Genomic DNA, 15,924 nt, shown 5'->3' with positions numbered 1-15,924 from the left:
AAAGTCACCCAGTAAAATACTACTTGGGTAAAAGTCTAGAAGTATTTGGTTTTAAATATACTTATGTATAAAAAGTAAATGTAAATGCTAAAATATACTTAAGTATCAAAAGTAAAAGTACAAGTATAAATCATTTCACATTCCTTATATTAAGCAAACCAGATGGCATGATTTTCTTGTTTTCTAATTTACGGATAGCCAGGGCCACACTCCAACCCTCAGACATAATTTATAAACTAAGCATTTGTGTTAAGTGAGTCCGCCAGATCAGAGGCAGTAGGGATGACCAGGGATGTTCTCTTGATAAATGTGTGAATTGGACCATTTTCCTGTCCTGCTAAGCATTCTAAATGTAACGAGTACTTTTGGGTGTCAGCGAAAATGGATTGAGTAAAAAGTACATTGTTTCTTTAGTAATGTTGTGAAGTAAAAGTAAAATAGAAAAAAAGTAAAACAGATACCCCCAAAAACGACTTAAGTAGTACTTGAAAGTATTTTTACTTAAGTGCTTCACACCACTGCCCATAGGACAGTGCACAATTGGCCCAGCATCGTCCGGGGTGGCTTTACTTGGCTCATCGCACTCTAGCGACTCCGTTGTCGCGGGCCGGGCGCCTGCAGGCTGACTTGATCGTCAGTTGAACAGTGTTTCCTCCAGACACATTGTTGCAGCTGGCTTCTGGGTTAAGCAGGCGGGTGTTAAGAAGTGCGGTTTGGCGGGTCATGTTTCGGAGGACACATGACTCAACCTTCGCCTCTCCCAAGCCAGTTGGGGAGTTGCAGTGGTGAGACAAGATCGTAATTGGATATGACGAAAAAGGGGGTAAAATACCAAAAAATAAAGCAATGTGTTTTCATGGGACACAAATCCAAACGTATTGCTCTCAGCAGAGGTGTACCTCAAAGCTCAGTATTGGCCCCTCGTCTTTTCTATATATTCATTTATCTAATTTGTCAGAATACACATTATCATTTATACGCTGATGATACAGTGCTCTTTACATCAGGTTAAAATATTTTGCAAATACAGTACAAGCAACTCTCCAAGATGATTTAAAAACTTTACAAAAATGGTTTCTAGCAAATAATTTGGAAAGCATTTTGACAACTGGCAAGTGTCTTCCCTGACACTTTCAATCTCTCCCTGTCTGAGTCTGTAATACCAACATGTTTCAAGCAGACCACCATAGTCCCTGTGACCAAGAACACTAAGGTAACCTGCCTAAATGACTACCGACCCATAGCACTCATGTCTGTAGCCATGAAATGCTTTGAAAGGCAGGTTATGGCTCACATCAACACCATTATCCCAGGAACCCTAGACCCACTCCAATTTGCATACCGCACCAAACAGATCCTCAGATGATGCAATCTCTATTGCACTCCACACTGCCCTTTCACACCTGGACAAAAGGAACACCTATGTGAGAATGATATTCATTGACTACAGCTCAGCGTTAAACACCATAGTGCCTTCAAAGCTCATCACTAAGCTAAGGACCCTGGGACTAAACACCTCCCTCTGCAACTGGATCCTGGAATTCCTGATGGGCAGCCCCCAGTTGGTAAGGGTAGATAACAACACATCCGCCACGTTGATCCTCAACATGGGGGCCCCTCAGGGGTGTGTGCTCAGTCCCCTCCTGTACTCCCTGTTCACTCATGACTGCACGGCCAGGCACGAATCCAACACCATCATTAAGTTTGCAGATGACACAACAGTGGTAGGCCTGATCACCGACAACGATGAGACAGCCTATAGGGAGGAGGTCAAAGACCTGACCGTGTGGTGCCAGCACAACAACCTCTCCCTCAACGTGATCAAGACAAAGGAGATGATTGTGGACTACAGGAAAAGGAGGACCGGGCATGCCCCCATTCTCATCGACAGGGCTGTAGTGGAGCAGGTTGAGAGCTTCAAGTTCCTTGGCATCCACATCACCAACAAACTAACATGGTTCAAGCACACCAAGACAATTGTGAAGAGGGCACGACAAAACCTATTCCCCCTCAGGAGACTGAAAATATTTGGCATGGGTCCTCAGATCCTCAAAAGGTTTTACAGCTGCACCATCAAGAGCATGCTGACGGGTTTCATCACTGCCTGGTATGGCAACTGCTCAGCCTCCGACTGCAAGGCACTACAGAGGGTAGTGCGAATGGCCCAGTACATCACCAGGGCCAAGCTTCCTGCCATCCTGGACCTCTATACCAGGCGGTGTCAGAGGAAGGCCCTAAAAATTGTCAAAGACTCCAGACAGCCTAGTCATAGACTGTTCTCTCTGCTACCTCACGGCAAGCGGTACGGGAGTCTAGGTCCAAGAGGCTTCTAAACAGCTTCTACCCCCAAACCATAAGACTCCTGAACAGCTAATCAAGTGGCTACCCAGACTATTTGAATTGCCCTCTCCCCCTTCTGTGCTGCTGCTACTCTCTGTTATTATCTATGCATAGTCACTCTAATAACTCTACCTACATGTACATATTACCTCAATTACCTCGACACTGGTGCCCCCGCACATTGACTCTGTACTGGTACCCCTGTATGTAGCCCCGCTATTGTTATTTACTGCTGCTCTTTCATTATTTTTTACTCTTATTTCTTACTTTAAAAAAAGTTGTATTCGGCGCATGTGACAAATACAATTTGATTTGATTTGATTATACTAGAAAAACAATTACCAATAAGCTTGGGTTACTATTCAAATCTAATAATTGTTTTGCTGTATCCATTAGAAAGACCTTAGTAACTCAACTGCTGCTTCCTCTCCTAGACTATGGCAACATCATCTATCAAAACACAACCAAGACCTTAATTTGCGAATTAGATGTAATTTATAACAATCTTTGCACATCATTGCACAATGTAGAAATCACTAATTGGCTGTTACTCCCAAACAGAAGACAACTGCATTGGTACCCATTTTTTTTGTAATGTATCAACTTAAACTTTACCAAACTTTACAAGATTCACACTACTCCTTTTCGACATCAGTATCAATTACATATTCCAAGGGTATATCATGAGGATGGAGTAAGATCTTTCAGATACGAAGACCCAACTGACTGGAATAATTTACCTATTGAAATCAGGGTATTAAAATCACATTCAATTTAAGAAAGCCCTTTTTCAAATGTTAAGAACAAACTGTGTTTTTAACTAATAGAAACATAACCACGTGAAGATATTTGTAAATATGTATGTATGCATACTGTATATTATAGGTACTTTATTTGTTGTATTTGTAGTTGTAGCAGTAGTTTTTATTAGTTGTATTAGTAGTTGTAGCAGTAGTTTTTATTAGTTGTATTAGTAGTTGTAGCAGTAGTTTTATTAGTTGTATTAATAGTTGTAGCAGTAGTTTTTTTATGCTGCTAATGTACATGTTTTATATTTGGACACTTGTAAACGAGATGGTGCATCTCAAGAGATTTATTATAGCAACATTTCTGATAAATAAATAATAAATAAATAGGTAATTAATGAATAGCATAATTAATACCAGGACCCATTGAATGAGGTTGTTGTTGTTATTGTTATTGTTGCCATTGTTTTTGTATAGGTTTGGTTGAATTGAATTGTCTTCAATAAAAGAGTCTTTCAATAAATCACATTAAACTGGATCAGCCTATGTTTTATGTAATATGTTTTTACACATTCCCAACCTCATAACAGTACATGTGCTCATGCACAATGTAGACTGATGCTTAGACAACAGGCTTCATGAAAATATCTGATTAGCAATTAGATAACGACCAAGGAGGCAATAGGTCTATATGCATGCATTATTTAGCACGAAGATAGAGTAGGACATGCAGCACACATAAACAACAGCGGTTCCATCTTGACTCAACCCCCTGAAGTTGTGGGAGGATGACATAAAGTCAATAATACACTGCAGTATTCTCAAATGGGGACCCGGAGGGAATGACAGTCAGTCTTTCTTTGTTGTCTGCATTGAATAATTAAGGTTTACTATAATGTCTACATGTAAACAAATAAGAATTTGTTCTTAACTGACTTGCCTAGTTAAATAAAGATAAAAAAAACTGCCAGTGCTTTATTCAATACTTGAATGTTTTATTTATTTAACCTTTATTTCAAATAAAATAAAATAAAATTGTATTGGTCACATAAGCAGGTGTTAATGCGAGTGTAGCGAAATGCTTGTAGTTCTAGTTCCAACAGTGCAGTAACAAGTAATCTAACAATTCCTCAACAACTACCTAATACACACAAATCTAAAGGGGTGAATGAGAATATGTACATATAAGTATATGGATGAGCGATGGCCGAGCGGCATAGGCAAAGTGCAGTAGATGGTATAAAATACAGTATATACATGTGATATGAGTAATGTACGATTTGTAAACATTATTAAAGTGGCATTGTTTAAAGTGACCAGTGATCCATTTATTAAAGTGTCCAAGTGATTTCACTGGATTAATAAATATGAAGCGTTTCCAAGCCCACTGGCGGGCAGTGGGAGAAGATGGAACGAGGTGGATTTTGGCCTACATTTATGCATATTTTGTCATCAATGAAATATTTGACCACAATACAGTTTTCTGTTCCCAACACTAGAATGTGGACTTTAGCCTTTGCCAAAGTTTTAAAAATCGCGTTGTTTACAAGGAGCGCAAAGACGAATCGAGTTACTGCACACGCGCATTTCACAGAGTAGGCGTTCCCTAACGGAAATATGCAGATATTTTCTGGAATGGGCCAATAGGATCTCGCTATCTCGTGCTCTGCACGCTTACTTGCTTGTTCTGCCCACTATGACTCATCTGTTCTATGCTGATTTGATGAATGTCTTCTATGACAAAAACCATTACAAGCTGGTTTTGGGACAGATCAACGTCGCACATAATTTGATTGACAAGTAAGAAGCTGACTTCTTCCACTATTTCTTTGCTTACACTGATAATGTACACTGTTCAACTTGGTGTTCTCGTTCATGTGTTCTCCTTGCAGTGTTTCCAAAGACTATGTTTGACGGAAGTATGGGGATTCCCTGTACCGCTATAAACAACAGAAGTGTGCTGCTCTGGGTCGAATGTGCACCATCATGAAAAGACAGAAGCAAAGCTTGGAATACCTGGAACAAGGTAATCTTGTAGTTATTTACTTTGTTTGATGAAAGGCTTGTCATGCATGTCTGAAAATGTCTCTGGTTTGCATATACTAGAACAGTGTTTCCCAAACTCAGTCTTATTTTGGCTTTTGCCCAACTACACAGCAGAATCAAATTATGAAGACTTGGTGATTAGTTGATTATTTGAATCAGTTCTGTAGTGGTAGGGCAAAAACCAAAATGTGACCCCTTGGGGTCCCCAGGACCGACATTAGGAAACCCTGTACTAGAAGATACTTAAGACATTTGGCTCCGGTTGTCATTGTTGATGTCTTGTTTACATTGTTGTTTTACTAGTGCGCCAGCATCTTTCCCGGTTTACAAACGATTGATCCCAATACTCGGACTCTACTGCTTTGTGGATATCCCAATGTGGGCAAGTCTAGTTTAATCAACAAGGTATACATCGCTATTGCTCTTATTCTTTGTCATGTCAATGGTTGATACAACCTTGCTGTGGAAATTGTGTTTATAATACAGTGTTCAATGGTTGCATGGCACAATTTGAGCAACCATTGTTAGAGGCATTGCGATAAGTTTCTTGTCTGCTTTGCTGCACGACGGATCACGCTTATCTTGGTCAGATCGTAATTATAAAATGTGTCAATGGCTTACCTGGTTAAAGGCAAATGGAAATAAATAGGTTTAGGTTTATTTGAACATCTTGTTACGTTTGCAGAACATGGATAAAATGTGTCATAAAATTAGGGTTGCACATTTTGGGGAATATTCAGAGGTGGAAACTTTCGGTGGGAATTAATGGAAATATATGCAAATTAATATTAATACCATTTCATTGTAGATGGTTTTTGCATTGGATATATTTACCTTATCATATGGGGACAGAAACATAAACCTTTTAGCTTATCATAAGTAGACATAATTGCAAATGATTAAATCCTTCCAATAGAAAAAAAAATGTAGTTACGAATTCAACTTTAATTAAATGAGGTGACTCTTCACATGGGATGATTTCACTGAACAACAAAAGAAAGGGAATATTGAATGATTCCCAATGATCCATTGCATCTCCCAAAAACGTTTTCAACATAAAGCATGATAAAGCATGTCTGGTTGGAGAGGTGTATGCTGGGCAAAGAACATTCAGAAATCTCTTACGATGCACATTGCCTGTGAGCATCAGAGGTGAACCAGTTGCATACACAGCTCGAGCAAGACATTATTCTGCATTTCTCTGACTACGTTCCTCCATTGAGTCCAAAAAAATTCTGCTTCCAGGAGGACCATGAGCTGTTGCTATCGATAAGATGTCTGATTAATCATTTTCACCCTGAATAAAAGTAGAGGGACTTTTGTCAGAGGTTGCTTGTTGTGAGCACTGAGGGAACTTTATGCACTTGGCCAGATGATTCTGCATCTTTGTTGCATTCTTCACATATGATTTGGCACAGTACTTGCAAATGTACATCGCTTTGAAATGTCTCCACACATCAGCTAGTGCCCGTGGCATTTTCCTGTAAAGATTAGAAAAAAAATGAGTAAAAAAACCCGAATACAATTCCATGTACAGATAAATAGTTAAGCAGTTAAATTAAACAACTCCTTTGTAAGATAAATGTTTTAAAATGAAACATGTATTGAAACAGGTGAATTATCACTCTTCAGTTAGCAGGCTCAAGCAAGCTAAAACCCACATGGTAGAAAAAACAAGCTAGCTGAAATTGTTAACAAGTTAGAAATTATTTAAACACACTTTGCTGTAGGCTACTATTTACTAGTAAACAAAAAAATTATGTATGTCATATATATTCACCCCACCCAGTATTGTAATCAAAACTTACCAGAAAGCATGTAGTCCTTGGCTCAGACGGTGTAGTAGTGTGGGCTCAATAGCATCTCATTAGTGTGCAAGATCTTGAGAATCAGCTGTATATGTGATGGAACAATGCACTGTGGATGCAGAGGGTTGCAATTCCATTGAATCGGGGATAGTTTAACCAAAATATGCCACAAGACCTAGAATTGCCTTGTGTATCCTACAAAAAAAAGTTTCACTGTTATAAGCTAACTTTTTGATGAATTTTAAGCAAAATTCCCAAAATTCACGGGCTTAACTTCCCATGGAACATTTCCGGAAAGTTTCCGACCCTTTGCAACCCTACATACAATACATTGTAGTAGTGCAAGAAAAGATGTTGACAGAGCTGAACTGTCTTTCCAAGGTCACCAGAGCTGATGTTGAAGTCTAGCCCTACGCCTTCACCACCAAGTCCTTGTTCGTCGGCCACATGGATTACAAATACCTTTGTTGGCAGGTAACATGATGCACTTACATGATCCTCATGCCAGCTATCTCTGGCTGGAATACTTTGGGAAGAGGTGTGTGTACATACATATATGCATGCATACATACATACACACATACAGTACCAGTCAAAAGTTTGGACTCCTACTCATTCAAGGGTTTTTCTTTATTTTTACTATTTTCTACATTGTAGAATAATAGTGAAGACATCAAAATATGAAATAGCACATATGGAAACATCTAATAACCAAAGAAGTGTTAAACAAATCAAAATATATTTGAGATTCTTCAAAGTAGCCACCCTTTGCCTTGATGACAGCTTTGTGCACTCTTGGCATTTTTTCAACCAGCTTCACCTGGAATGCTTTTTCAACAATCTTAAAGGATTTCCCACATATGCTGAGCACTTGTTGGCTGCTTTTCCTTCACTCTGCGGTCCAACTCATCCCAAATCTCAATTGGGTTGAGGTTGGGTGATTGTGGAGGCCCGGTCATCTGATGCAGCACTCCATCACTCTCCTTCTTAGTCAAATAGCCCTTACACAGCCTGGAGGTGTTTGGATCATTGTCCTGTTGAAAAACAAATGATATTCCCACTAAGCTCAAACCAGATGGGATTCCGTATCGCTGCAAGTGTGCCTTGAAATCTAAATAAATCACTGACAGTGTCACCAGCAAATCACCCCCACGCCTCTTCCGTTCTTCACGGTGGGAACCACACCTGCTGAGATCAACCTTTCAACTACTCTGCGTTTCACAAAGACACAGCGGTTGGAACCAAAAGTCTTGTGTGGTACCCACTGAGCAGCATGGAGGTGTGATGGTGTGGGGGTGCTTTGCTGGTGACACTGTCAGTGATTTTAGAATTCAAGGCACACTTAACCAAGAACTCAATGGTCACTCTGACAGAGCTCTGGAGTTCCTCTGTGGAGATGGGAGAACCTTCCAGAAGGACAACCATCTCTGCAGCACTCCACCAATCAGGCCTTTATGGTAGAGTGGCCAGATGGAAGCCACTGCTCAGTAAAAGGCACATGACAGCCTGCTTGGAGTTTGCCAAAAGGCACCTAAAGACTCTCAGACCATGAGAAACAAGATTCTCTGGTCTGATGAAACCAAGATTGAATTATTTCGCCTGAAAGCCAAGCGTCACGTCTGGAGGAAACGTGGCACCATCCCTACAGTGAAGCATGATGATGGCAGCATCATGCTGTGGGGATGTTTTTCAGCAGCAGGGACTGGGAGACTAGTAGGGATCGAGGCAAAGATTAATGGAGCAAAGTACAGAGAGATCCTTGATGAAAACCTGCTCCAGAGTCCTCAGACTGGGGCGAAGGTTCACCTTCCAACAGGACAACGACCATAAGCACACAGCCAACAGAGGAGTGGCTTCGGGACAAGTCTCTGAATGTCCTTGAGTGGATCAGCCAGAGCCTGGACTTGAACCCCATCGAACATCTCTGGAAAGACCTGAAAATAGCTGTGCTGCAGCGCTCCCCATCCAACCTGACAAAGCTTGAGAGGATCTGCAGAGAAGAATGGGAGAAACTTTCGAAATACAGGTGTGCCAAGCTTGTAGCGTCAAACTCGAGGCTGTCATCGTCGCCAAAGGTGTTTCAACAAAGTACTGAGTAAAGGGTCTGAATACTTATGTAAATGGGATATTTAAGTTTTTCCTTGTGTTTTTTTTGTGCAGAATTTTCTAAACTTGTTTCTGCTTTGTCATTATGGGGTATTGTGTGTAGATTGATGTGGGACGGGACAAATTAATCCGTTCTAGAATAAGCCTGTAACCTAACAAAATGTGTAAAAAGTCAAGGGATCTGAATACTTTCCGAAGGCACTGTACACATTAAGTACCCTTTGTAGGTCTGTGATGGATAACCTCTACCACAGTATCTGAAACCTTCAATAAAATACCCTGTGTAGTGTAAGTTTCTCTTTCAATCGCCAGGAGTTGAATATGAGTAACACCTGGACCATTTCATGTATAGCTAACTCCATATTTGGCCGTAGGTGGTTGACACCCCAGGGATCTTGGACCACCCTTTGGAGGAGAGGAACACCATTGAGATGCAGGCCATCACAGCCCTGGCGCATCTGCGTTCTGCCGTGCTCTACGTGATGGATGTCTTCGAGCAGTGTGGCCAAGCCCTAGAGTAGCAGTACGAGCTCTTCAACAACATTCGGCCCCTCTTTGCCAACAAGGTCAGAGGTCATGTGTTATGGAGGCACCATTGATTTAAAACTGCATTACAAATTACACACTACTCCATTTATAGTGCATTACTTTTTACCAGGGTCCATAGGACTCTGGTCAAAAATAGGTTGCTATTTAGGGACTATATATTGAATAGGGTGGGATAAAATATGTGAGTACCATGGATGACTTTTTAAATGTAGCTGTAATGTCTATTGTTGTAGGCTTGTGAGTAACAGTCAACAGTTGTGCAAAAGTCAGAATCTTTCCCTTTTAAAGCACTCTGCTAAAATTGTGGGGGTGACGCCTCAAGCTTTCTATCCTTCCTTGGGTACACCAAGGAAGGGTAGAAAGGCTAGGACGGACTGCTTTCTTAATGTCCTTTGTCTCAAGGCGCAGTGCTACATTATTTCTCTGAAAATGCCAAGGCATGTAAAAAAACAAACTCTGCAAGGTTTTTTATTTAATTAAATATCGTCATTTTTTCTCTAGCCTTTGCTCATTGTGGCTAACAAGTGTTATGTCAAGAAGATGTGACCTCACTGAGCAAGACCAGGTTCTTAGTTTTGTTCATGCTTATTGCTAACCTATTCTCTTTACTTTGGCTTTATTTCTTTCCCTAGTTTACTTTGTCATCCTCTTTCAAGATGGGACTTGCTTATCAAGGTTTCCTGCTTTGTTCTTTCAGAAAATCTTTGCTGACCTTACTGCAGAGGGCATCCCTGTCATTGAAACCAGCACTTTGACTGAGGAGGGCGTGATAATGGTGAAAACAGAGGTGAGCAGTGTAGTCCACTCTTCTGATAACTAACCATTTGTTAGTAACAAGTGTTATGTTTTGTGTTTTTCTCTATTTGTACGGAAGTCCGGAGAGGACATATGAATAATACATTTAAAAAAGTTGATCAACTTATTTATCTCATGATCACTGCATAACAGAAGTTGTTTTGTCAAGATCACGAGACAATCAAAAGTACTACACATCACACATTAATTTGTTGAGATACACAATAACCACTTCATCAAGGAGCCCCGTGGCTGTGTTGGTTGCACTGCGCTGGTGTAGCAATCAACAAAACCGTATGCGCTAATCTGCTGTGGGCTGTGCCACCTCAGCCGTTCTGTTGGTCATCAATACGTTCACTCCTATTTAGAGTTTATCTCGTGATCTCGACAAAACAACTTTTGTGTAGTAATCATGAAATAAATAAGGTGATCTCGACATAACGAGGGAACTATTTTCTTTCTTCATATGTCCTTTCTGGACTTCTGTCATTTGTTTTTAATAATTCGTACTAACATTTTCCTGAATTTCAGGCCTGTGACAAACTTCTGGCCGATCCTGTCGATGGCAAAATGAAGGGCAAGAAGGTGCATGATGTTCTCAACAGATTGCAGTTAGCAGTGCCTGCTAAGAGGGACAAGAAGGTAGGCAAAATGCTATACTTTCTGTAGAGGTGCATGTCTTTCCACCCTTAGTGATTTGCCCAAGTTAAACATGTATGCATGATTTTACTAATGTTTACATTTTTTTTTTATGGTATATAAATTTGAATGTGAACAGGGGAAATTGGGCATGTCCTTTTAAGTATGCTCATTAGACTGTTTTCTCAACACTAGGTGAGACCACCGTTCATTCCAGAGGGAGCTAGGATTGGCAGGAAAACAGTGGAGGTGGATGCACCCAAACGCAGAACAGTACGTCCATACATTATTAACACTTATAGAAGGATTATGTTGGAAAAGCCTTGGATGTAATCCGCTCACTCAAGTGGGTTATGTTGTGATAAATGTTCATTGTCAAGATCTAGCTGTCTTACTAAGGTATTATTTAATTAATTGCCAATTTCCATCATTGATTTACAGGGGAGGGAGATTGGAGATATATGCTGGACCTACAGAGTATGTATTTGGACATTGTCTCATTTATAAATGGCTTTCCTGGAGTGGTATTGTGTAAATGGTTATCAGGACACTAATTAGGTCAATTTTCTCTAATACTTAAAAAAAACCTTTTTTTTCTCCTTTTTTCAGAATATTGGGAACTGATGAATAAAGAGGAGAAATATGATGTGATTCCTGAAATATGGGAGGGTCACAACATTTCAGATTATATCGACCCTAAAATCATGAAGGTGAGTGGGGCGTGAATTGATGACCAGTATGGAAAGGATGTACTGACTAGAATGGGGTTGCCTGTTCAAGTGATTCCATGGAATCATTAACTTGAATGGGGGTGCCTGGTCTATTCATTCAAATTCTATGGTGTCACCGCCCTAAACGTCTCTCTCATGCCCATACAGAACCTGGAGGATCTGGAGGAGGAGCTGAAGGAGAAGGCAGGGGAGTATGAGACTGGTGAGGATCAGGAGATGCAGATCCGCCAGCTGGCCCAGAACTGTCAAGAAGGTGATGTGGATGGAGATCTTGTTTATATGAATATAACTTTTACAGTTCATCTTGTTTTATAGCCTGTCTTTTAAAAAAACTATTATACCTTTTACAGGTTGAAAGAAATGGGAGACCTTGGTCTGGACATGACTGGCAAAGATGATGTATGTAAAAGACAATATATTTTCACATGCTACAGATGTTATGCTGTAGTGCAGGGGTCTAAATCAGTACCTGAATAGAGCGGAATAATGAAAAAAGCATTGGAACTGGCTTCGCGGTCCGGAGTTTAGTTTGAGGGCTGTAGTGTATTCTCACATTTCTGCTCATGTCCATTCAGAGCCACTATGCGGTGAATGCCCGTAGATCCCGGAGTGTTGGTGTTGGCAAGAAACGCAAGCGTGTGGCATCCATAGCGCCCACCTCTCGAACCCGCAGCCAGAGTGCCTCTCGTCCCCCACGCGACCAATCTGGTGTTCGTGATCCTAAGGTTTGTGATGGCTATTTAGAGAGTTGGCCAATCCGGTTTATGCATTATGATGCATTTACCTGACACTTCAACATTCTATGGCAGCCATGTTTGCTCCCCATTACGATTACATGGGGAATGTACAAAAACATACTATAAAACTGAATGTCTAGAATGAGCATTATAGTGCATTTACATCATACTACAACATTATATGGCAGCCATATTAGCTCCCCATTAAAATGACTTGGGGGAATAGTTAAATAATGCTATGTAACTGAATGTATAGAATTAGAACAATATTCTAAAAGTTGGCATAACTCTCTAAATGTATAGTTCTGGGCTACTCTATCTTTTCCTGTCATCAGGTGAATTGGGTTGTGTTAAAAATATGCATATTGGGAAAGTGTTAGTCCACTGGCTAAAAAAATAGTCTGAGGAGATGTTATGATTGTGTGTGTCTGAAGTGGCACCCTATTATGGATCCAGGTCAAAAGTACTGCTCTATATAGGGATATGAGTGACATTTGCGACACAACCTGTGTTTTGCGGAGGATTTACTGAAAGTATGTTTTCCTGTATAGATGGCGAAGAAGGCCAAGAAGTTGATGAAGAGCCAACAGAAGGACATGAACTGCCAGGGGAAGAAGGGAGAGGCAGACAGACATGTATTTGACCTCAAGCCAAAACCTCTTTTGTCTGGCAAGAGAAAGTCCGGAGCAAACTATCACAGATAAAGGCATTGATCGATGAGGTTTGACCTTTTTTCAGTGTAATCCAGCTTCTGTCGGAATTGTATACTTTTTCACTGGAGTAAATCTGAAAATAAATGTTTGCCCTTTTCTGAATTATCTTTCATCATATTGAGGTAATGAGTGACACAAGTAATATTCCTGGTTTTGGAAAGCTGCGTAGTGGAGCACAAACCTCAATTCACCACAAGGTACCAGCAATTTTAGTGGTAGTTTGACTTCTGTGTCACTTACATGAACACCCACAGTCAAAGCTTCCAGTTGCTGTGGCTACCAATTGTGATAAAAATAAGCTCAAAGGGCATTCAAGTGAAGTGTACTTGAATTGTAAACTGTAAATGGAACGTATTGCCTTAACTCCTAGAATCCATCAATTGTATTGCTTTGGTGTAGCTAGAAACAAAGAAGATGACGGTGTGTGCAGCGTAACAGTTAAGTCCTCTCAATAAATGTGAGTTTATTCTACTGTGTACACTGCAGTGGGGGAAGTGATTACATGTATAAACAAAAATGTGTCTCACTAGTGCTTTATTAAAAATAAATTTGAATCATTTACTATCTTATGCTGCCTGTTCATCCCAGTGTGATGAAAAAGAAATATATCTACAATTTTAGGAAAATCATAGATTGTGTATATGAGAAAAATATTTTGGTCCTACATGACTCATGGGGTTTGTCCAAAGAGAGTGTTTAAAAACAAAAATTGGGTAAGGGACCCGGAAGTAGGCGTAACTTCCTTCGGTGGCTCGGATGAAATGGCCAGTCAGTTAGCTGCTATCTGTTTGACAGTGGGTAGCTGCATAGACTGTCAAAAGAAGGGAAGCTAGACGTGAACAAGAACCTCAGTAAATATTTTTTTCTCGTAGATAATGGTAAAGGGGTTTATCGCAGAATAAATATCAGAGCGACTTGGAACAAATATCTGGATTTCTAGTATTGTAAGTATATATGTATTCCTTTTTATTTTCTTGTAACGTTATGTGCACGGTTCTCTGCTAGCGAGTTCGCTAGCTCGGTACGTCAATTCAGTTAACTAGTTAGCGTCGTAGTAGGTCGCACCTTACCTATTTTTACATTTATTTTTGTCAATTTGGGTATACATTTTGTGCAAAATAACTAGCTAGATAGTAGACAGTCCTCGTTCTGTCACCTCAGTAATATCAATGAAAATTTGTCAGATGGGTCGCATGAGTTATTTTGCGTCATATCTAGCTAACTAGGTAGTTTGACAGCTAGCTAGTCTGGTTAACTACGTTCTTACTAGGGGGATCAGGCAGGGTGGCTTGACAGGGATTGGTTTTTAGGTTACTCGTCAACAGTAATTGTTAACTTGCAGTAACGTTTGTTAGTATGTATTGTGTCACATTCTTTGAACGTTTTCAGTCCTGACATCAGTCCTTCACACACCCCTTCAAGGGCAACATGATTCCAATATTGACATGCGGACATCACCTAGTTGTTATCAGTCATCATATGAAGTTAATCTAACGTTTTAGTTATTCCATTTATTTTATGATGACTCCAGTAACTGTCAGACATGCTCAGAGTCTTCAAGATGTCCTCTTTAAATCAATGACGATGCCCCTAGGAGCTGTAAAGATATGAATGAGAATATGAGAAATACTGTTTGCATGTGGGGTATGTGTACCTGAACACCTCCAAAGGCAACGGTATATACTACAATCTTTGGCCATACTGACTAAGGAAGACACTCTTAGTATGGATAGGGTCTTGTGTAAAGACCTCTGGAATATCTCTGAACTAATATAGCAAATCATTTTAACCATGTACTCTACTTCCTCCTTTACAGTTTCACATAGAAAGGTTGGGAGTCTATGAGGAGGGATGCCTGTCGAAAGTGGAAGCAGTGCAGCCTCTCGCCAGGCCAAGCAGAAGCGCAAGTCCCACAGCCTGTCCATCCGCCGGACCAACAGCACAGAGCAGGAGCGCACAGGTTTACAGAGGGAGATGTTGGAGGGACAGGTGGGGACTGGGCTGGGGGGGAGCATGAGAACAATACACAGATTAGCAGAGTTTTAATTTGCTTTTGTCCAGCTGAATGTTGTCAACATGAACACAAACCAGGATATCCTTGTCAGATTGCAAAATTGTATAGAATAGAATGATGCAATCAATATGTCTGTGGAAGTTGTGTTCTTATCTTGGGTGCACTAATGGCCCTGTCGTTTGAACCAATTGGTTCGCTAGTCTAAAGTAGGCCTAATCCCTTTACACTGTGAACCATCAGTTTAGAGAACATGAAATGTGGTTGTGCTGTTTAACCATCAGAATTAATGTGTGCTCTTCTGTCCCTGATGATGCAAGTGGACTCAAGCTAATCTATTTCAACATCACTTAGTTAAGTCAATTATATGATATAAAGTGTATGGATGCAGTTATAAGAACAGAACATGTTCAGTTGAATGATACATTAGACTATATGAGATAAATAGCCAAAATATACTTTCCCCTATCATAAAATATAAATTAGCCTAACATTGATTTAGTAAACAGTTGTAATCCAAGTAGTAAGATAATGTAGCTATTTTTGTGGAATTATTTATTCAATTATCTTAGTTCTATGTTAGCTATTATAAGCTGGCTGGTTCGAGCTCTGAATGCTGATTGGCTGACAGCTGTCATACCACAGGTATGACAAAACATACATTTTTGCTGCTCTAATTTCGTTGGTAACCAGTTTATAATAG

General features: G+C 40.2%; 1 protein-coding gene and 1 pseudogene across 3 annotated transcripts in view; both read left to right on the top strand.

Moving 5' to 3' along the window:
• Positions 1-4,782: 4,782 nt before the first annotated feature.
• On the top strand, positions 4,783-13,201 carry LOC145877498 (GTP-binding protein 4-like; annotated as a pseudogene).
• Positions 10,951-15,924, top strand: part of LOC106599485 (WD repeat-containing protein 37) — a 29,993-nt gene continuing 25,019 nt past the window's right edge. Inside the window, exons 1-9 of one of the 3 annotated variants that reach the window (XM_045714644.2) lie at positions 10,951-11,032; positions 11,225-11,302; positions 11,471-11,506; positions 11,639-11,739; positions 11,908-12,013; positions 12,111-12,159; positions 12,336-12,485; positions 13,049-13,218; positions 15,027-15,199. In XM_045714644.2, the coding sequence (XP_045570600.1) occupies positions 15,062-15,199 (138 nt within the window). In that variant the 5' untranslated portion in view covers positions 10,951-11,032; positions 11,225-11,302; positions 11,471-11,506; ... (4 more) ...; positions 13,049-13,218; positions 15,027-15,061. Of the gene's footprint in view, positions 11,033-11,224; positions 11,303-11,470; positions 11,507-11,638; positions 11,740-11,907; positions 12,014-12,110; positions 12,160-12,335; positions 12,486-13,048; positions 13,219-13,933; positions 14,155-15,026; positions 15,200-15,924 lie in introns of those variants that run through there. The other 2 variants (XM_045714641.2, XM_014190746.3) reach the window with 2 other exon arrangements.

This window comes from Salmo salar, chromosome 03 (genome assembly GCF_965601325.2).
Source record: "Salmo salar chromosome 03, fSalSal1, whole genome shotgun sequence".
In the NCBI taxonomy this organism is placed as follows: domain Eukaryota; kingdom Metazoa; phylum Chordata; class Actinopteri; order Salmoniformes; family Salmonidae; genus Salmo; species Salmo salar.
The sequence above is the reverse complement of the archived record's forward strand: the minus strand, read 5'-3'. Positions and strand labels throughout refer to the sequence as shown.